General features: G+C 54.7%; 1 protein-coding gene across 3 annotated transcripts in view; it reads right to left on the reverse strand.

The window, feature by feature from the left end:
- The window catches only part of WFS1 (wolframin ER transmembrane glycoprotein), a 42864-nt gene that overhangs the window by 4522 nt on the left and 17193 nt on the right, over positions 1–21149 (reverse strand). For all 3 annotated transcript variants that reach the window (XM_063619729.1, XM_055246001.2, XM_055246002.2), the window contains exons 3-7: positions 11337–11419; positions 9383–9527; positions 7103–7273; positions 6501–6581; positions 3300–3448 (exon numbers count right to left, since the gene is read on the reverse strand). In XM_063619729.1, the coding sequence (XP_063475799.1) occupies positions 3300–3448; positions 6501–6581; positions 7103–7273; positions 9383–9527; positions 11337–11419 (629 nt within the window). The remainder of the gene's footprint in view (positions 1–3299; positions 3449–6500; positions 6582–7102; positions 7274–9382; positions 9528–11336; positions 11420–21149) is intronic.

A 21149-nucleotide genomic window follows, 5' to 3' on the forward strand; every position in this document is an offset into this window, starting at 1 on the left:
ATGTATTTGTGACAGTCCACTTAATCTGTTTTATAACAAGCAAATAAATGATTAAAGCAGCTAACAGCTCCCCCAGCTCTCTCTGGGGTCAACAACCTTCTACACGAGCAGAGAGGCGCTCACACTGCCAGGAGATGGCCAGGGAAGACCAGGCACTACAGGGTTTGAGGGCATTTCCAATGCTTGCCAGAGGGCATTTATGAAAACCAACCTACTCCAGGGTTTGTTTGGGGCGAGCCCCTGTACTATGACGCCAGGCCAGCTGGCTAAAATCAACAGCTACACGAGTCAACATGTGCGTCAGCCAGCAGGCTGCTCAGTTAATCCCTGGGTGGGGGCCTTGCTAACAGCGGGACAACTAAAGGTGGCCCGGCCCGCCACTGCTTACCACCACTGTCTCACGCACGACCGCCACAGTAGCGAGGGGGTGGCCTTGGTAAAAATTAACCTGAAATCCCGTCTTAAAGCCATGCACATTCTTTTGCCTAGAGGATTCCACACACAACCACCTGGTTGAGAGGGCCTTTAAAAGACAAGGAAGATTCTAGAACATGTCAGATGGCGTCTAGCCTTTGCTCGGACAGTGTGGAAGGGCTGGTCCCCCACCTGAACTCAATGACCAGGGAACGATCCCCTTTTTAAAGTCCCAATTTCTGCTCCCTGCAGTGTCCACCCAAGACCTTCCTCTGACATGGGATTAAAAAGTTCAGTCTCCTTTTCTGCAGAGAAGGTCCAAATGAATTCAACTCCTGAGATGGAAAAAGAATGAAATTTAAAAAATATGAGTGAGGAGTCTGCCTCTATGAATAGAACACTGCAGAGCTCCCTGTCTGGGCCTGTGGTGATCGGCCCTTCTGCTGCCACGAGAAACCAGGAAGCAGCGTCACCACACAGGTGGCCGAGCGGACCCGTGAAGAAGGCAGGCTGGGGAAGGGAGCCAAGATGAGATTCTGCTCAAACCTGTGGGCAAAAATGTTCCCGTGTCAGATCTTCCAATTATGTAACGTTAAAAATGTTAGGATTTTAAGATATTATTTTGTTTTCAGAGGATTTTATCTACGATGACAGCTTGCACCTCCAGGCTCCAGAAGAGAACTGTGTGGAGTCTGGAACATTCTTTGTGGGAGTAAGGCTGGCTCACAAAGAGGCATCTGTCATTTTCACTTTGAAGACCTCTCCTTGTTCTGCAAAAGGCTACTAAAAGCTGGGACAGCTCTCAGCCCTGGGAGATAATTGTGAGGATTCATTACTTCCCTCACAAGAGACTTCTAAGAAGACAAACTGCGAAGGAATCAAAGTGCTCTGACAGCATCAAAAACTGAAGGGAAACAGAGCCTTGTTTACTTCTTGTCAGAACAGTTTAAATCTCTCCCTTCTAAAAAGGACTTTCAGGCTGGATACAGTGTCTCACGCCTGAATCCCAGCAGTTTGGGAGGCCAAAGTGGGAGGCTCGCTTGACGCAGGAGTTTGAGACCAGTGTAGATAACAATAGTGAGACCTCCATCGCTACAAAATGTTTTCAAAAAATCAGCTGGGTATGGTGGCACATGCCTATAGTCCAGCTATTTGGGAGGCTGAGGTGGGAAGATCACTTGAGTCTGACACGTTGAGGCTGCAGTGAGCTGTGACCGTGCCACTGCACTCCAGCCTGGGCAACAGAACGAGACCCTGTCATTAAGTAACATAAATAGGGCTTTCAGATGCTACACAACACTGGACTCACCATCCATAACTAGGTGACATAATTTTCCGAACAGGACGCATACGCAAGGAGGCATTATTATAATAGTACTTACACCAGATGGCATAAACTGGGACACTGGGCCATGGCCGCCTGGCCCAAGGGTCTTCTCCAAGTTACCCTTTCACCTGTGACCCTCACTCTCATTTCAGGAGTGTCTGCCAAAACCATGCCAGCACCCCAGCTTCCTCATCTCCCGTTACTAAGGAGATGATGGCACCCAATCTGTGAATATGCTTGCCTAGGGCGAGCTCTGAGCAGACCATCAGTAAAAACCACGTGCTCCCTTGGTTCAAGTTCTTGGCCATCCTGGCCCATGTCTCAAAACCTCTGCAGACCAGTCGGTGTCATACCCTAGACATATAGCCTGTCCCAAGTGAGAGGAGCAGAGCCTTCCACCTGCCACCCTAAAGGACACGCAGCTCTGGGCACTCGGGGGGCTCACACTCAGACCCGTCTGGCTCCGAGTCCCTGGAGCAGGGCTGCTGCGCCTGCTGCTCTTTGGGCTGAAGCTGCTCCTGCAGCACCTGGGTTCCTGCTCTTCCCCCCACCGGAGGACGGGCCTACTCTGACCCTCTCCCTGGCTCGAGGACGGTGACCTTTCAGCCTACTGCCTGCCTGACAGTTGGTGGCCCAACCATCTCCTGGTCCTGGCCCTGACTCACGCGCCCATCTGAATACACTGATGGCAGTTCCTCCAGGTTCTCAGTCAGTTCAGAAGACAGAACCTGTCTGCATGATACTGCCCGCAGGCTCTGACAATCATCTGCTGGGGCCCCTTCTGCTGGCCTCAGCTTGGGGATCCTGAGTCAGGAGGCCAAGCTTCTGGAAATCCTGGTGTTCTCTGCAGAGTGAGACAGGCACACATCTAATTCAACCATGCGAGCTGAACCGTGCGCAACTCTTGAGAGGCCATAGGGCCACATGGCCAAGAAAACAAGCTGTCAGGCCAGGAGTAGGGGCCACACTGCTGGGCTTCCCATTCCCTGCTTTCCTCCTGTCGCCCAAGCTGCTCATGTCCTCCAGGTGTGCCCAATGGCACCCTGCACAAGTGCCGCCCACCACACTCCCACACTGGCCTCGCTCCGAGCCCTTGCAGATCCAGGGGCAGTAGCGCCTCTGCACGTCCTCCCTGGCCCGACGGACACAGGCACTTTGTTTTCGGGGAAGGCATCTTCAAGGCACTGGCCTCCACTCTGGACCATACACGGAGAAATCTGCTAAGTGATGAAGCCTAGATGGAAGTCGGCCTCCAGCCCGCCCGACTGCCCCCTACACTCTGCACAGAAAGACCCGAGGGCCCCTTGCTTGCCATCCCAGCACTCCTGCCCAACACCGCCCCTGGTTTCTGAGCCTGACGGCGCAGAAAAGGGCTCTCTCCCGAGGGCACATCCTTATGAGGATAGATGATGCCCCAAGATACCAGCGGCGTGGCTGTGAGACACTTTGTGTTAGGCGAGAATCTTCCCCACCTGCAGCTTCCTGGAAGGTGCCCTGCCTAAGGTGGGCGACTCCCTGGGAGGCAGGCTCTGGCCTGGCCGGGGTCTTGGTCACTCACCTTCAGGCGCAGCGGCAGGTCCTCAGGGCTCTTCCCTGCCAGCTCGTCGTCATCTTCGTCGTCCTGCAGGAACAGGCTGCTGGGGATGACGCCCTTGGCATACTTCTTAGTGATCTCCACAAAGTCATCCAGCGCGATGTAGTTCTTGGCTGAAGCATGAGAGAAAACAGCATGGGCACCCCACACTGGAGCCCCACTGCCGCCCTCACACAGAGCAATGGGCTGAGGACGGTGGCGTGGGGCCAAGCTAAGAAAGGAGCTGAGTGGGTTCAGGTGGAGGAAACCCTTCCCTGGGCGGCCTGACGGTTGAGGACCAGGCTGGGTGAGGAGGAGGGGGCAGGTTTGCTGAGTGCCAGCCTCCACTCCTGGCCCCCAGCCCCTGGGTGCGCTGTCCCCCACCCCAAGTGTCCCTCTCTGCCTAGCTCCTCATGCCTGGGGCCACTCACCCACACCTTTCACCCAGCTCACCTGCCAAGCCTTACAACCTGCATCTCCAGTGCATGCTGACACCCTCCTCTTCCGCCAGCCAGCATGGGGCTTCTCACAGCACAGGTAACAAGCCGCCCCGTAGACCAGCACCCTGCCAACTGCTCCATCCAACATGATGTGCGCCCCCAACCCCTCCACTCAACATGATCCACCCAGGGCCTACTGTGCACCTGCTAACCGCTCCATCCAACATGATCTGCCACACACCTACTATGTGCCTGCTAATACCTCCATCCAACATGTGTCTGCCATGGGCCTACTTCATGCCTGCTAACCCATCCATTCAACATGCGTCCTGCCATGGGCTGACTTACCCCCCCATCCAGCATCTTCCACCAAGAGCCTGCTACATGCCCACTGACCCCTCTATCCAACAAGATCCCCTAGGAGGGAATGAGGCCCCTGAAGGACCCCAGCTGCCGTGGTGAGATGGTGACCAGGAGGGCCTCCATAGGAAGGATGGGAAAGAAATGCCCATGCTGGGGCAGGGCAGAGGGAGACAAGCCAGGGTGCTGCAGAAACCCTAGGGAGGAGACAGGCTGCATCCAAGATGGCAGCCGTGATAGTGGGCGCTGACAGACCTCCTAATGGATCAGCTGTGTGTGCAAGAGGAGAGGAGTCGGGGCAGCACCCAGATGTAGTGGCAGCAAAGAGAGATGAGGCAGCCTTGGGGGGGCCCACACAGGTGGCATGTGGCACAGGCCTCAGCAGCTCACTGTAGACTGAGCTGTGAGCTGACCATAGGACAGCCAGGTACAGGAGATGAGGAAGGAGCACAGGCTGGATGCAGCCTGGGCGGGCAGGGTGCTTGCAGGTTGAGGACAGCGTCTGACACACGAGATTGATCACCAACGCTACCCACACATCTCCCTACCAGGGCACAGTCCCTACGGGAAGACCCTGGTCCCCACAAGGCAGGCCCCTGTCCTCATGGGGACGAACACCTTGGGCAGGACAGGACATCAGTCTAGGAACCCCAAGAAAGAGCAGCCAGTGTGGCAGCAAGGGCTCCGGGCCTGGTGGGGGAGAGGGCTTAAGGAGAAGAGCAGTCATCTCTGCCCATGCTGCTGACGGATCAAGTCAGACAAGGACAAGAAGTGACCGAGCAAGGGGGTCACTGATGGCCTAGACAAGCCGCTTTGGTGGAATAACGTAGGAGAGGCCTGAGAGCAAAGGAGGGGGGACGAGAGAAGGGGACGACAGAGACCCCTTTCTGGAAGTTCTGTTGGAAAAGCAGGCAGAGAAACATGATGCCTGATGGGAACGTTCTGATGGAGGGGAAACAATGGGGGTGCCGGGGCCCTGTCCCTGAGGGCCTGGCGGAGGGGACCACAGGCTGGTGGCACTGACTCCTAACTCGCCCCCAGCAACAGCGACTGGGTCTAGCAGCAGGTGTGCCCAGCTCATCACAAACCCCTGTGGGACTGGGAGGTGAGGTTGGGGTCCAGACTCTGCCTGCAGTGCTCCCAGGATGGAGACCCAGGCTGGGCTGCTCCTGCCCAGAGGCGCCTCACTTCAGGACAGCAGGCACCATGCCACCTCGGTGGCAGGACACTGTCACAGCCTCTCTGGTCCTCGGGCTTCCGAGAGTCACAGATTTCTTCCCATTTCCATGTGAGGCGTTTGTCTCCCCCAAATGGAGCAGGAAAACAGCAGCACAAGCATCCATGTCCGCCCACGCAGAGGCAAGGGCTCTGACCGCACCCTCTGGACGGTTTCTTCAGGGGCCCAGTGGGAAGGAGGGATCTGTGCTCCCACCCGTACTCTGCCCTACATGCCACAGAGGCTCCTAGGACAGGCGAGGTCCTTCAGTCCCCTAGTCTGATCATCTCGCTGTTCAGAAGGGGAAACTGACACCCAGAAAGAAAAATGAGACCTGCCCATGTCACAAGAAGAGTCTGTGGCAGACCTGGGTCTTGGCCCAGCCCCCCATTGATACTGAGCCCCCGAGCCCCCTGCCTGTCTGTCTTCTCCAGGACAGGAGCTCCCAGTGCCTCAGACTGCAGAGTCTACCCCACGTGGATGGAAGACAGTGAGGTTGGCCAGCTGCACGTGGAGGATGTGAAGTCTCTTCTCATTTTTTGACCACAAACATGCCAGAGGCACCCCCAGCTCAGTGTGCCCCAGAGACTCTATCCCCCCGCCTAGGCTCTGCCCGCTCCATTCCCTGCCTATCTACAATGGGCCTATGCTGGGGCAGAGCCCCTTCCACACCCTGCTGGGTCTCCTGGGCCTTTGCTCATGCTGTTCCCTCTGCCCGGAGCCCCCCTCCCCTAATGCCCTCCTCATCCTTCCCCACTCAGGACTCCCCCGCCAGTCCCCACCCCCAGTATTTCCCTGTCCAAGAGGGACTGGCACATCATGATTTCTGTCCTGTGTCTGCCTTCCCTCCAGTGCGTGTGCTCCAGGTGCACAGGGTCCACTCCCAGCGTCCAGAACACTGACCCCCAAACAGACTGAGATCCTAGCAGGGCCAGGATGGGGTCGCACAGGAAGGAGAGGTCGCCCTGCAGGTGCAGGCTGGGAGGCATGGGTGAGACGGGGCAGGGCCAGGATGGGGTCGCACAGGAAGGAGAGGTCGCCCTGCAGGTGCAGGCTGGGAGGCATGGGTGAGACGGGGCAGGGCCAGGATGGGGTCGCACAGGAAGGAGAGGTCGCCCTGCAGGTGCAGGCTGGGAGGCATGGGTGAGACGGGGCAGGGGCTGCACTCACACTCACTGCTGACCAGGCGCTCCAGCATCCGCCTCTGCTTCTGCAAGGACTTGGGCACGGGGCCTGGCTGCACCCCTCCATCTGCAGGGTACAGGGTGGATTAACAGACAGGTTGACTATCCCCTCATGCCCTGCAGCCCATCAGAAACTGGCACACTGTTCCTAGGGCACGCCAGTTCCAGGGGCATCCTACGTTCTGGGGATCACAGGGCCCCCAGGGCAGGCAGTGCAGGGCCCACCACATCTCTGCACCTCCAGCTGCTAGGGTGGACTCAGCGCCCTGTAGCATGCTCCCACTTGGTGATGGGCACAGTCCGTCCCATTGGTAGATGTGGTCACAGAGCACTGGGCAGAATACCCGCTGGCTTGTTCAATGAATGAGTACTTGAGCCAGGGCAGATGCTGTCAAAATGCCACCCACACACCTCGCCACTAGGGCACGGTCTCTACAGGAAGGTTCTGGTCCCTGTAAGAAAGGCGTCTGTCCTCACAGGGAAGGTCCCGGCTCCTGTGGGAAGACCCAGCCCCTGAGGGAAGGTCCCAGCCCCTATGGGAAGGTCCTGGCCCGTGGGAAGGCTGGTGCCCAGGGTGAATCCTCGCACCGTGCTCGTTGACCTGGCCGACGTTCTCCAGCAGCTCCGCCACGGCCACCTGCTTCTTCTTCTTGGGGTTGAGCTTCCAGTACATGACCAGGGCTGCCTTGCGCACAGCCCTCTCCAGGTCGGTCTCAGAGGAGAGCTGCCTCACCTCCTGTTCGTTCTCGGACGTGATGCCTGAGGGACAGGATGTGGTCAAGGCCTTGTGTGCCATGCCTAGAGCTTTCAGTGCTGCTCTGACCCCGCCAACTCTGCCTGGAAGGCTTTCGAGGGAGACTCATACAAGGTGTCAGGACTTGGTTACCAGGGAAGGATGGATGGACACCTTACCCAAGAGGACATCGTGCCATGCCCCTGCCATGCCCACTCTCCAGCTGGGAGGCCAGGCTGGTCTCACACCAGACACCCCCAAGTGCCCCCTACGTGCTGGCGCGAAGAAGGCAGCCTCTTCCTGTTCCTCCTCCTGCTCATTTCACCCTCCCAGCCGGTGCCGCTATCCCCCTCTCAGAGGTGCAGACACCGAGGCACAGGCCTGTGTTCTGGCTCACCCAAGGTCACACAGTCAGAAAGAGGCAGAGCTGTCTTGAACCCAGGGTGGACTCACTGCAGTCACCAGCCTGGGTGCACTGGCAGGGCCACCCCTGTGTCCACAGAGCTTTCTTCTGTCTCACACACGGCCCAGCCCTTTCTAAGGAAGGCTTGGACAGTGGGGAGAGGGAGAGCAGGTTTTACCACTGGTCAGCAGCTGCCTTCCTCCCTTTACCCTCAACGTCCTGGGACACCGGCACAACCAAGCAGAGGGCAGGAGGACTCGCATGGAGGTCTGGATGTTTTTCTCCTTTTGAACATTTCCCAAATTTTCCACGTGAGCATGTATTTCTTTTCAAATCAGAAAGCACAACTGCACATCAGAAGGTGTGTGCAGCTGGGGGAACACGGGGGGCCAACCAGCCTCTTCCCTTGCACGCTCTGCCCCAGCAGCCTCTGGGCTATCCCTGGCTCCCGACAATGAGCCATGTGGGCCGCCGGAGCCCCCTCCAGGTCATTCCACCTGCTCTGGAATCAGCAGGCTGAGTTGGTGAGAAATTCTGGCTAACAATGCCACTGTTAGTTTTTTTCAAAATCATCAGTTTAATTTTCAAAGAAAGACTCTGTATAATAAATGTAACTTTTAAAGTATTATGATACAAGCAGGGCGCGGTGGCTCACGCCTGTACTCTCATCACTTTGGGAGGCCAAGGCGGGTGGATCACCTGAGGTCAGGAGTTTGTGACCAGCCTGGCCAACATGATAAAACCCCGTTTCTACTAAAAATACAAAAATTAGCTGGGTGTGGTAATGCATGCCTGTAATCTCAGGTTCTCAAACGGCTGAGGCAGGAGAATTGCTTGAACCAGGGAGGTGGAGGTTACAGTGAGCTGAGATCGCACCACTGCAGTCTAGCCTGGGGGACAGAGTGAGACTCCATCTCAAAAACAACAACAACAACAACAAAAACCACCAAAACATGGGGAGCTGCTTCTGAGCTTCAAGGTTATGAGTAATTTGTATCTTTGTTTTCTACGTAGTCCAAGTTTTCTATGATAAGCATAAAATACTTTTACAATCTGAAAAAAAAGGTGTCATTAGAAAAAACACCTTTGTGACACCCACTTTCATCTTTCCCTGAGGCGTAGAACCTTTGGGAAGCACGCTGCCCCAGGGCACCAGGGACAGCCATTTCCCTTGCGCAGGACAACGTCCTAACTGACCACCCGTGGCCTGAGCTGCATTCCCTTCCTCCCCTGCCTCTCTGAAAGAGATTGTCTATGAAGGGTCAGCCTGCCTCCTCCAAAAGTGAGCACACCTGCCCAGGTCTGCACTGGCCCACAGCCCCTCAGCTGGTCCGCCCAGACTGGATGGACATCAGCTCAGGGGCATGGTCTGCTCTGACTGCAGGCCACATCACAGTCTCCAGCTTTGCCTCAGGGAAGCTGCCTTGCAGCTGCACCCAGGATCGATGTCTCAGTTTGGATCAGAACCCAGCAGGAAAGCAGGATGTATAGTTACCACTTGGAGACACCAACACAAGCCAAAGAGAATGAAAATGGCTTGGTCTGTTAAATATCCCATGTTAGGTCCAGAAACAGTGTCTAAAATGACAAGGCCACCAGCAAAACAGAAACTGAAATTTCCCAACAGCATCACCACCATTAGGTTTGGTAAGATTTTAGTTGTTCAGTTAGCAAGCAGCATTACAAGCTGCTCGACCCTCCAGAGGCTGTTCTAAGCCTCATGCAGACCCACCTTTTCTGTCCGCCAAGCACCGGCGAAGCAGCTTCACAGCCTCCCGACGGCCCTGCTTTGCGGCGAGGACCAGCCAGTCCACAGCGGTGCAGCTGTTGAGTTCTTCATCCGTGTCGCCGGCCAACTGCAGGTAGTGCTTCCCCACCTGCAAGCCAGGCACCAGTCAGCCTCCAGCTTCTCAGACTCTCTCCCACCCCACGCTCCCAGCCAGCCCACCTCCTTTCACCTACTTCCCTTTGTCACCCAGGCCAGGAAGGAAGGGGCGGAAATGGGGTCACACCAGGCATGTCCGATAGGCTAGGCCCTACTGAGCCTCCAGCCACTCGCTCCTCCTCAAAACACGGTGAGGAAGGTGTGGCCACCCCATCCACACAGGGAGGACGTCATGGGCTCTGACTGGTACAGGTTCTCTTCCTTGAGTTGCTCCCGCCTGCCAAGGCTCACCATCAGTGCATGGAAATCAGAACCATGACTGGGTCCTTTACACCTCTCAAAACAGTCAGGGGACCACAGAAAGCCAGGGCTGGAGAGAGGCCAGCTAACCAGGGGCTGGCACTGGCCCACTGCCTGTTTTTGCAAATAAAGTTTTATTGAAATACAACCATAATCATTCATTTACATGTTGTCCATGCTGCTTTTATGTGCTCCACGGCAAAGCTGAGCAACACGGCAGAGATTACGCGGAGTCCAGAATATTCACTATCTGGCCCTTTGCAAAAAAAAAAAAATCCCTGCTGAAATGGTCCAGTCTTCTCATTCTACAGATGGAAAAAGGCCCAGGGCACAGAGAGCCCATAAAAGGGCTCACTATGCTCCCCCAGCCTCCAAATGCCTGGGCAAAAGGATGTGGGAGGAACTTTAAAGCACAATATGGCTGTGAGGTCAGGAAAGAAATTTTTTTTTTTTTTTTTTTTTGAGATGGAGTCTCGCTCTGTCGCCCAGGTAGAGTGCGGTGGTGTGATCTCGGCTCACTGCAACCTCCACCTCCTGGGTTCAAGTGATTTTCCTGCCTCAGCCTCCCAAGTAGCTGGGATTACAGGCATGCACCACCACGTCTGGCTAATTTTTGTATTTGTAGTAGAGACATGGTTTCACCATGTTGGCCAGGCTGGTCACGAACTCCTGACCTCAGGTGATCCACTTGCCTCGGCCTCCCAAAGTGCTGGGATTACAGGCGTGAGCCACCACACCCAGCCAGAAATTCTTAATTTATGGTTTCGCGTGGAAGCTTGTCTCCTCTTTAGGGAGAAGAGGGGGCGGGAAACTGCTCAGGATAACTGTGGTCACTTGCTGGAGCCCTGTGCAAGGGGGCAGAGTGAGGTGGTGAGCACTTGCCTCCACAGAGGACACAGGACCCCTGGCCACCTCCCGTCTCAGCGTTCTACTGGCTTCTCCCCTCACCAGAATTCAAAATCATTGTATTTCTGTGTCTGTCCACTTGGGTTTTTTGGGTCTGCTTCTTCCACTAACCTGCCACCCATGAAGAGAGGGCCACATCACGTCCCCAGCACAGGCACAAAGCCCAGCCCTTGGCTGATGCCCGAGTGAATGGTCACCGTTCTGAGGGCCCCGTGCACACAGCCAACAGCCAGGTGAAAGGCCAGTCAGGGAGACAAGAGTGTGCAGCATACACAGTGTATATTGAGGGGTGGCACCGAGCAGGCAGCTGCAGGAAGCCAGGAGGTCATCCTGGAGGAGGTGATGCCCAAGATGAGGTGTGAGCTGGACAAAAGGGAGATGACCGCTGCTCCCCAGAGGGGTGCCAGGAGGAAAACTGGCACAGTGAACATGGGCACCCTACCAACACAGGGCTCAAGTGGGATAGGGTGCACCATGCTGGCTCCTGACCCCGATCTCAGGCACCAACACTTCCCTGTGGGCTGTGGAGCTCGTGGCCAGGCCCATTGTGCTGGGGGCCGCGTCCCGAAGTCCCCGCCGGCACCACAGTCCTCACCTCAGTCTGTGCCTTGGGGTCCCCGGCCTTGGCCCTCTCCAGGACTTCTTCAAAGGGGATTTCCATGTCTCCCTTTGTAGGCCCTTTAACACAGAACAAACAAACACACACGTCACAAAGCCAGACTTTGTCGCTTGCCATAAGGACGGAGGGGACAAGGCAGGAGGGTCTTCAGATCTGCTGCTGCTTGTCACTTTCAAATCCAGGCCAGGAGTATAGAGAGACACAGACACAGACAGGGAAGATGCCCAGAAAGCCACCGTTTGCCTTCCGATCACAAGCAGCCCCAGAGCAAGATGAGCAAACTCGACGCGGGTGGGGTGATTCAACAGCAATTCAAAGCTCTCAGGGTGAGAGGCATGGGAAGGAGGGGAGCACAGAGCCAAGTCCCACCATCACGCCCCCTGGCTTAGGCCTGCTGTAGCTGGGGCTCTACAAAGATCCAAGGACTCAAGTTTGACAGCTCATGACCTAAATAATACAAAGAACCTGCACCCAAAGCCCAGAACCCCAACAAATCAAGTTCATGTTTTCCATGATTGTACCAACAAAAAACATTTTGGAGATTATAATCAGTGTATATATATCTTGATATTACCTTTTCCTTAAGAGTGAATGCCTTAGTCTGTTCGAGCTGTTATAACAAAAATATTAACACCATGGACCAACCTGGTGGCTTACAAACATCAGAAATGTATTTCTTTTGATTCTGGAGACCGGGAAGTCCAAGATCATGGCATTGCAGACTCCGTGTCTACTGAGGGCCTGCTTTTTGGTTCAGGTCTTCTGGCTGCGTCCTCGCAGGGTGGAAGGGGCAAGGGAGCTCTCTGAGGTTTCTTTTATAGGGGCGCTAATTCCACCGTGAAGCCATCGCTCATGATTCATCACCTCCAAAGGCCCCACCTCCTAATACCATCGGACTGGGGGTGAGGATCTCAGCACAAGAATCTGGGAGACACACAAACTTTCAGTCCACAGCAGGGGATTGTTCTCTGGTTTCCCACGATGCGCTGCAGTCAGCTCACCATTTTGGTGGCTCCTAGATCCATCAAGGAGACACAGTCAGGTGACTGGGCCTCTCCTCTCCTCTCCATCAGGTCTGTAGGTTGCTTCCAATAACCTCTTATTTTCTACAATGGTGCCATGAACTGTTTCTTCTCTTTTAGGAAGTTATTTTCCTAGCACAGATTCTCCAGTTGAATTATTAGACCAAGGGTCCAAACATCAACTATATTTCGTGCTGTATTTTACTTCCTAAGAAATTATCTGAATTTACAAAAGCATCATGCAGTCTTGCCCATTTCACCCAAGCCTGGCTGACGATGGGACGGGCTGCATGGTTCCCAGTAACACCACAATGAGGACCAGCCTTTCTGGTCCAATTCACCCAGGGCTTTTCCAGAACCATCCCATGCCAGGCTCTGAACCGGCTCTGCAGCACCAAATGCTGCCTGGCCACTGCCTTCAGATGACCCAGGTGTATAGGAGACAGGACTCCAGTGGGAGACAGCATGGGACGTGGCCAGGTGCAAAGGCAGAGAGAAGGGGTCACACCCAGTTTGGAGAGGGCAGAGGGAGGCTGGGACAACTCAAAGTTGCAGGCAGCAGGTGAGGCCCTCACAGGTGAGGCTGTGTGGGTAAGGCATGCATTTGGAGAAGGGAAGAATTAGATGGATTCTTCACAAGCTTTCGTGGTGAGGCACACGCACTCCAGCCCTATGGATGGACAACTCACCAACACAAAGGCCCCTCTCCCTGGATACCCCCCTCCCTGGACGCCCCCATCCCTGGACACCCCTCTCCCTCGATGCTGCTTTCCCTGAACACCATCCTCCCTGGAAGCCCACCTCTCTGGATGTACCCCTCCCTAGAGGCTCCTCTCCCTGGGCGCCCCTCTCCCTGGATGCCCCCTCCCTGGATCCCCCCATCCCTGGATGTCCCTCTCCCTGGACGCCCCTCTCCCTGGACGTAACTCTCCCCGGATGTAACTCTCCCTGGACGAAACTCTTACACAGAGTTTCGGGCTCTGCTTCCTTGCTGGCGTCTTCAAGGACGTTGCTCAGAGATGGCATCAGGTCCCGCAGGGCAGCCCTTTTGGACACCCACCCTCCCCAGAGCCCCCACACCTTAGTGCTCCCTGAACCCATCAAGGACAGTTCTCCCTCCTTGCTGCTGTTGCCTTGCCAGCCCCCCAGCGTGCTTTCTGGCTGCGGGCTCAGCAGCAGACTCACTATCCCTAGAGGAACTGCAGACACAGAGCCTGCAGGCACCAAGGCCGTGGGCCCACAGAGCAGCGCGAGCGATCACAATGACACAGATGCACGTGTGGATCCACGCTCCACAGTAAGGTGCTGTGTGACCTGCTGCAGGTCACATCACTGCTCCAAAGCAGCTTCAATCTGATCGTTAACATCAATCTGATAGGATGGTTTATGATGAAAAGAGATGCTTTGCAGTGAGTGGTCCAAAGTTGCTGTTCACAAGAGGAGGCTTTCTCTTCCCTCCCCACTTCCCCAGGAGACCCCAGGGCTGTTGCTGTACTTCCCACCACAACGCCAGCACCTCTAGTGAATTCAAGTCTCTTTACTTGACTAAGTTCACAAGTCATATTATTCTTCCCTTTTTTAAAAAAATCAAAACATGGAAGGTCCAAGTCTATATGGTGGTCTAAAAAGATTCTTCCAGTCCATAATTAATTTTTCACAGAAGTTATTCATAGCCTGACATTTCAAGGCATCTCCCCAATATACAGAATCTTTCTTTTTTCATTATTTTTTTTGAGACACAGTTTCGCTCTCATCACCCAGGCTGGAATGCAATGACAAAATCTCGGCTCACCGCAACCTCTGCCTCTCGGGTTCAAGCGATTCTTCTGCCTCAGCCTCCTGGGTAGCTGGGAATACAGGCGGCCACCACCATGCCCGGCTAAGTTTTTTTGTATTTTTAGTAGAGACAGGGTTTCACCATGTTGGCCAGGCTGGTCTCGAACCCCTGACCTCAGGTGATCCACCTTCCTCAGCCTCCCAAAGTGCTGGGATTACAGGTGCAAGCCACTGCACCCAGCCCAGAATCTCTTTGAGATGGACACACACCCTCTTCATTATTCCAGCTTCCATATGGCAGTGGTGGGCTTGTCCTGCAGAACAATTAGCTTAGTCCATGAAGCAGGAGCCTTCATGGGCTCAAAGGCAAATCCCAGCATGCTCACTGCTCAGTGCCAGAAAGATCACCCCCAGAAGCCGGTTGCATCAGTGTGGACCACCAAGAACCATCAAACACACATGTTTTTTGTGTGCTCCACCTCTGTTCCTTGCTTTTTCTGATGACTGCACCTTGATGCCCCTTTTGGGGAACTCCCCCCAACTCTCAGTCCTCACGGTCTGGGTGGCACTGCCCCCTCCCCTGTGCTGCACAGAAGGCCTGCACCCCCAGCTGGCCAATCAGAGTTGCCAGGTCATCTCCCTGACTACAGCACCTGGTTCAGGGATGGACACGGCCCAGCGGGGTTTGTGCTAGAACTGCTGGGAAATGGGCTTTCACCTTCTGCTGATCTTGGCACGTGGATGCCGGCTTGAACTGTGGAGGGTCACCCTGTGGGCAGAGCCCCTGAGAGACAGGCAGCACAGGAAAGCAGAGTGGAATGGGGGCAGGGGAGTACTTCCTGATGACATCATCTGAGCCCCTGGATCCAGCCATGCCTGAAGCAAACTACTCTAGGCTCTCCAGATCTATGGACTCATCAATCCCTTGCCCCTCTACTTTTTTGGCTTGTGTCAATTTATATTGAGATTTTGTCACTTGCAACTAAAAGGGTCCTGAATCTAACTCATTCTTTGAAAGTCTGCCTATCAATCACAAAATAGCAGTGTGATCAGAGCTGGATACCATGGGTAGGTCTCCTTCCCTCTGTGAGGGTCCACGGAGAACACCCTTCATCTTTTTAATTATTTTTCATGCACGGGCCCTATAGATTTGAGAAATTCATGGATGTCACGCGGAATCAGTCAATGACCCTCACTTTCTGAGGCACTACCTAGGGCCTCCTCCAGGATGTGCCCCTTCCCAGCACAACCCACTGCCATTTCTTTCTTTTTTTTTTTTTTATTATTATACTTTAGGTTTTAGGGTACATGTGCACAATGTGCAGGTTTGTTACATATGTATCCATGTGCCATGTTGTTTTGCTGCACCCATTAACTCGCCATTTAGCATTAGGTATATCTCCTAATGCTGTCCCTCCCTGCTCCCCCCACCCCACAACAGTCCCTGGAGTGTGATGTTCCCCTTCTTGTGTCCATGAGTTCTCATTGTTCAATTCCCACCTATGAGTGAGAACATGCGGTGTTTGGTTTTTTTTCCTTGCGATACTTTACTGAGAATGATGGTTTCCAGCTTCATCCATGTCCCTACAAAGGACATGAACTCATCATTTTTTTTATGGCTCATGGGTTGGAAGAATCAGTATCGTGAAAATGGCCATACTGCCCAAGGTTATTTATAGATTCAATGCCATCCCCATCAAGCTACCAATGACTTTCTTCACAGAATTGGAAAAAACTACTTTAAAGTTCATATGGAACCAAAAAAGAGCCCACATCACCAAGTCAATCCTAAGTCAAAAGAACAAAGCTGGAGGCATCATGCTACCTGACTTCAAACCATACTACAAGGCTACAGTAACCAAAACAGCATGGTACTGGTACCACAACAGAGACATAGATCAATGGAACAGAACAGAGCCCTCAGAAATAATGCTGCATATCTACAACTATCTGATCTTTGGCAAACCTGACAAAAACAAGCAATGGGGAAAGGATTCCCTATTTAATAAATGGTGCTGGGAAAACTGGCTAGCCATATGTAGAAAGCTGAAACTGGATCCCTTCCTTACACCTTATACAAAAATTAATTCAAGATGGATTAAAGACTTAAATGTTAGACCTAAAACCATTTAAATCCTACAAGAAAACCTAGGCAATACCATTCAGGACATAGGCGTGGGCAAGGACTTCATGTCTAAAACACCAAAAGCAATGGCAACAAAAGCCAAAATTGACAAATGGGATCTAATTAAACTAAAGAGCTTCTGCACAGCAAAAGAAACTACCATCAGAGTGAACAGGCAACCTACAGAATGGGAGAAAATTTTTGCAACCTACTCATCTGACAAAGGCCTAATATCCAGAATCGACAATGAACTCAAACAAATTTACAAGAAAAAAACAAACAACCCCATCAAAAAGTGGGCAAAGGACATGAACAGACACTTCTCAAAAGACATTTATGCAGCCAAAAAACACATGAAAAAATGCTCGTCATCACTGGCCATCAGAGAAATGCAAATCAAAACCACAGTGAGATACCATCTCACACCAGTTAGAATGGCCATCATTAAAAAGTCAGGAAACAACAGGTGCTGTAGAGGATGTGGAGAAATAGGAACACTTTTACACTGTTGGTGGGACTGTAAACTAGTTCAACCATTGTGGAAGTCAGTGTGGCGATTCCTCAGGGATCTAGAACTAGAAATACCCACTGCCATTTCTTGCTGGAACCTGGGACATTGTCCATCGTCTATCACAGGCTCCGCCAGCCTTCGTGGATGCCATCTATGTCCATGGGTCTCACCCGTCTCGCCCCCAGCTTCCACTACGACGCTGGACAGTACACAGTGAGCAGATGTGGGGAGGAACAACGGGGATCCCAGGAGGGAGCCACTACAAACAGGGCCTGCAGCTGCCCTCTCTCCTCCCGAAATCCTAGCATAGTCCAGGACACAGCACCTGCCTGGCTGAGCAGCTGAACTGCCAAGCTCAACTCCCTGACTGAGCAGATATTCTGCAGAAATGGAAAAGGATGGAGAGAAGGCTTCTTCCCACACAAAGAACATCAAACCCACCCGAGGGGCAATGGCTGGGGCCTCCCTTCCCAAACAGCTGGCTCCAAACATGCACAAAATTCTCCCAAAGTGGGCTGGGAGCAGGGCAGCTGGCTTCCACTTTCACATTACTGATGCATCCAGACATGCTTCCATAGTGTTTAAAAATTTTTGGATGTATGTCAAACACTCTTAAGAGTGTCATCTTAGGCATGTAGTAAATAAATACGATGTAATCCTCCCATGTCCAAGGGTGCTGCTGCCCTCTCCCTCCCTCCCTCACTGGTCCTGGGCAAGCCCTTGACCTCCACGATCTCTCTGCGCCTCTCGTGACACCCACAGGGGGCTGTGCCAAAGGGAAAGGTAGAAAAGAGGATGTGCTGCGTGCTGTCATCATCCCTGTGCCAGAGACAGGGCATAAGGTGGTGGTCTTGCACCACCGGCGCATCCCCCACATGGGGAAGCTGGGGTCACCCTGCACCACAGGCATCCCATCAGCCTCTGTGACACTAACAATGGTTCTCGTGAATGAACAGGCTGAATGGTCCTCAGCCCTCTCTTTCTATGGCTGGCTGAACTCTGAGGCGGGAACAGGGCAGACAGTGGCCTGGAGGCCCTGGCAGGGAGGGCACCCTTCTAACATGCCCTACGTAGCCGAGGGCACCAAACTGAGAGTCAGGACCCCTGAGTTCTCCACGGCCCGCCCTGGGCCAGGCGAGAACGAGCACGTCCACCCGTGAGGGCTGGGGCTGTGTAGGTGACTGCAGACACCACCCGCGGTGGGAGGCTTCCTGGAGGTGACGTCCGAGGCTTGGAGTGCAAGTAGGACAGGCACACTGCCAAGTTCCCAGAAGACTGAGCCCCACCAGATCCTGTGGCCAGTCCTCACAGTGTGCTGTGGGGGGCTCAGCAGGAGCACAGCAATCAGATGGGCCAGGTCAGGATAAAGAACAGGCGTGACAGCTGCTTCCTAAATAATCAACGGCGGGTGCCCCGAGCAGCACCTCCTGCTGTGCCTGTCCCCAGGGCAGCGGGGGCTGGGTGCACTCCCACATCTGCATCAGAGCCCCAGCCCCTCCTGGACCCCCTTGTATCCTCTATCTAAGACTAAGCTCGGACCCCGCTGGGAACCACCCCCAGAACCCTACCTCAGGCTGTGCCACCACCGTCCACCTGGCAGCCGCAGCCAGAAACCTGGAGGCCACCCTGGCTTTCTCCCCTCCCTGTCTAACTGTTCCTCAGCCTTCTTGTGGCCTGGCTACTCCTCTCTCTGCTCCACCTCCTGGCTGGCCTTTAATGTAAACAATCCATCTAACAGCTGAGCCCCACTCACAACAATGCCCTCTCCTTTCCCTGACCCTCAGGGTCCTGCTTGGCCTGGCTGACCTCTTGACACCACAGCCAATTCCTCATGGGTCTTGGGTGCCCCCCACTGAGCTCGCTCTCTGCCCAGGGTGTCCTCAGTGTAGGAGCTGGGGTGCCTGCTTTCCCCACACCCAAAGGCCCTTCTTTGTCCCTCGCCCAGCGGCTCTGACTGGCAGTGCAGCCTCAGTCAGCATTGGTGGGTGCTTCCTGGTGGGGTGCACCTCCTCCCCAGGGCTCCTGCTCCTGTCCGCATCTGTGTCCCTGTGGCTGCCAAAGCAATCCCCCTACCCCCAGTGGCTGGGAGGCCTGGCAGATTCAGCAGTCGTGTGGGCTGGCCGCCCACTGGGGTCAACAGAAAGGGCATTCACTGCCCCAGAGTCTCACAGTGAGCTGGGCCACCTCACAGTAGGGTGAGCCCCTGGTCGAGGTGGTGGCAGCACTGCTGTAGAGACTTGTAGAGATGACAGTGCTGCTGCTCAGAGATGGAGTGGCGGGTACAACTCGGAGAGCTCCCGAATCTCGCCTCCTTCCTCCTCCACCAACCCCGGGCCGTGTCCTACCGGTAGACCCGGGAATGACCGAGGCAGCAGGAGAGCTCAGGGCCGCACAGTGGGAAGGGGTGGGGCCTCGGCTGGTGCCCAGGAGGCCTCAGTGCCTGCCAGAGCCACATGCTTAGCACACACTTAGCACCGGCTAAGCACATGATAGCCACAGCACACCCAGCCTGAAGCTGAGACGATGAAATGGTCTGCTTTCCTTCCTCCCACCTGCACCAGGCCTGTCCCTCTGTGCATCTGAGCCCGCCCTTTAGCCCCAGGGCTAAACAGAACAGGCCCAGAACAGGCTCTCTGCCAGGGCGTGGACTCGCACAGCAGTGTCATGGTGGCTGAGTGGGGCTTGGCGTCAACTCTACCTCTCTGTGCCTGCTGGGTCACCTAGGACCAGGTGTGACGAGCTCAGCTTTCTTTTCTTGTTGAGCAGAACAACAGATCCCCCCAGGGCTGAAGACAACACTGAGGTGATCACAGGACTCCCCACAGCTACCTGTGAAGAAACGGCCCCCGCCCATCAGCCCTGGGGCAGCCATGGACAGGCAGGTGCTGGCCCTGGCCCACTGGCACATCACTTGGGCTGCTGTCAAAAATCACAACAGACAACACCTCTCAGCACATGGGCAACCACACTCCACACAGGACACAGTTTCCCCTCTCAGGGCTGCTATGAGGAGTCCCGCCCTGGCACAGGGACGCCCAAGAGCCTCACAACTCCCTGCGGTCTCCTTTCTAGCCTGAGTCACTATTTTCTTTACCTGTCTGGGCCCAGGAGCCCCTGAGTTTCCAAGCCCTGACCCATCGGCAGTGGTTCCCCAGGTGGCAGGTGACTTGCCAAGGCCCCAGAGCCAGGGTGGGAAGGAAGTGTGGGGCTCCAACCCAGTGAAGTTTCTGAAGCAGCCCCTCCCCAACCTTGCTGAATGGAGGGCTGAAAAGGGGGTCAGTTCCTCAGGGAGGCAACCAGAGAAGGGCGACCCAAGGCTGCTCTTCTCCTGTTTCCCAAGTGTACAGGCCAAGCAGCAGCTCAGAGGGGGCTCTGACGGTGCCTCCTCCAGGCAGTCCTCCTGATGCCCTGAAGAATGCCCAGGCTCTCCTGGGGGGCCCCTAGGGGACTGCAATGTGGGTTGTCCCCCACGCTACATGAGCCCCCAGAATATAGTTCCTTGTTCACTCCTGTCTCTCATATTGCTCAGGGCTCCTGGAGGGCAGGCCTCAGCCTTCACTCCTGTCACCAGGACCTGGCCAGGCATTGATCTAGGGACAGGCCAACCTGCTCTGTGCACTTCTCTGAGTCTGGGACATGGGGATCCCTGGGCACAGCTGACCTGAGGCCCATAGTGAGCACAGGCTCCAGGTATGTTCAAATCTCCCCTCCACCCTTCACCAACCATGGGACGCTGGGTCATCTACTTAAGCCCTCTATCCCTCGGTTTCCCATCTGAAAAACGGGGCAGCAGCAGAGCCTGCCTCCCAGGGCTGTTAAAGAAGCAAGTGGGCTAATGCCCTAAAAAGATACGTGGCTTGGGGAAGTATCAGTTAAATAGCTACCCTTGTTGTTACCTATTGGTATTTTAATTGATGCTTACCCACCTATGTTGGCAGGATGGGGGAGCTAAATAACAGATTCTCGCAGCAGCTGCTACTGGCAGGGACCCTGGGTCCTGCCCTCCCTGCGGCCATTGGGCATGCAAGGCCAGGCCTGCTGTGGCCACATCAGTGACCAGTGACTGGGAGACGGGATGCCCACTGCCCCCAGCTGTAGGCCCAGTGTTGGGGGCTGGGCTGTCAGGCGGCGCCCAGGGCTTGCTCTTCACCACCCCAACATTGGAGACCAAAGCCAAACAAACCACAGCTGCTTCCTGACTCTTCTTATCTGAAACACACAGTCTTGGACTCTGTCCTTTGCGGGCTGTTCTCATTACCCAGATTGAAACCAAGCTTCCGAGCCCTGGTCTTTGTTCCCCTGAAGCCGTGAGGCTGGGCCCAAATCCCGGGGTCAGACCCTCGTCTGCCCAGAGG

The sequence above is a fragment of the Symphalangus syndactylus genome, chromosome 16 (genome assembly GCF_028878055.3).
Source record: "Symphalangus syndactylus isolate Jambi chromosome 16, NHGRI_mSymSyn1-v2.1_pri, whole genome shotgun sequence".
NCBI classification, from domain to species: Eukaryota; Metazoa; Chordata; class Mammalia; order Primates; family Hylobatidae; genus Symphalangus; species Symphalangus syndactylus.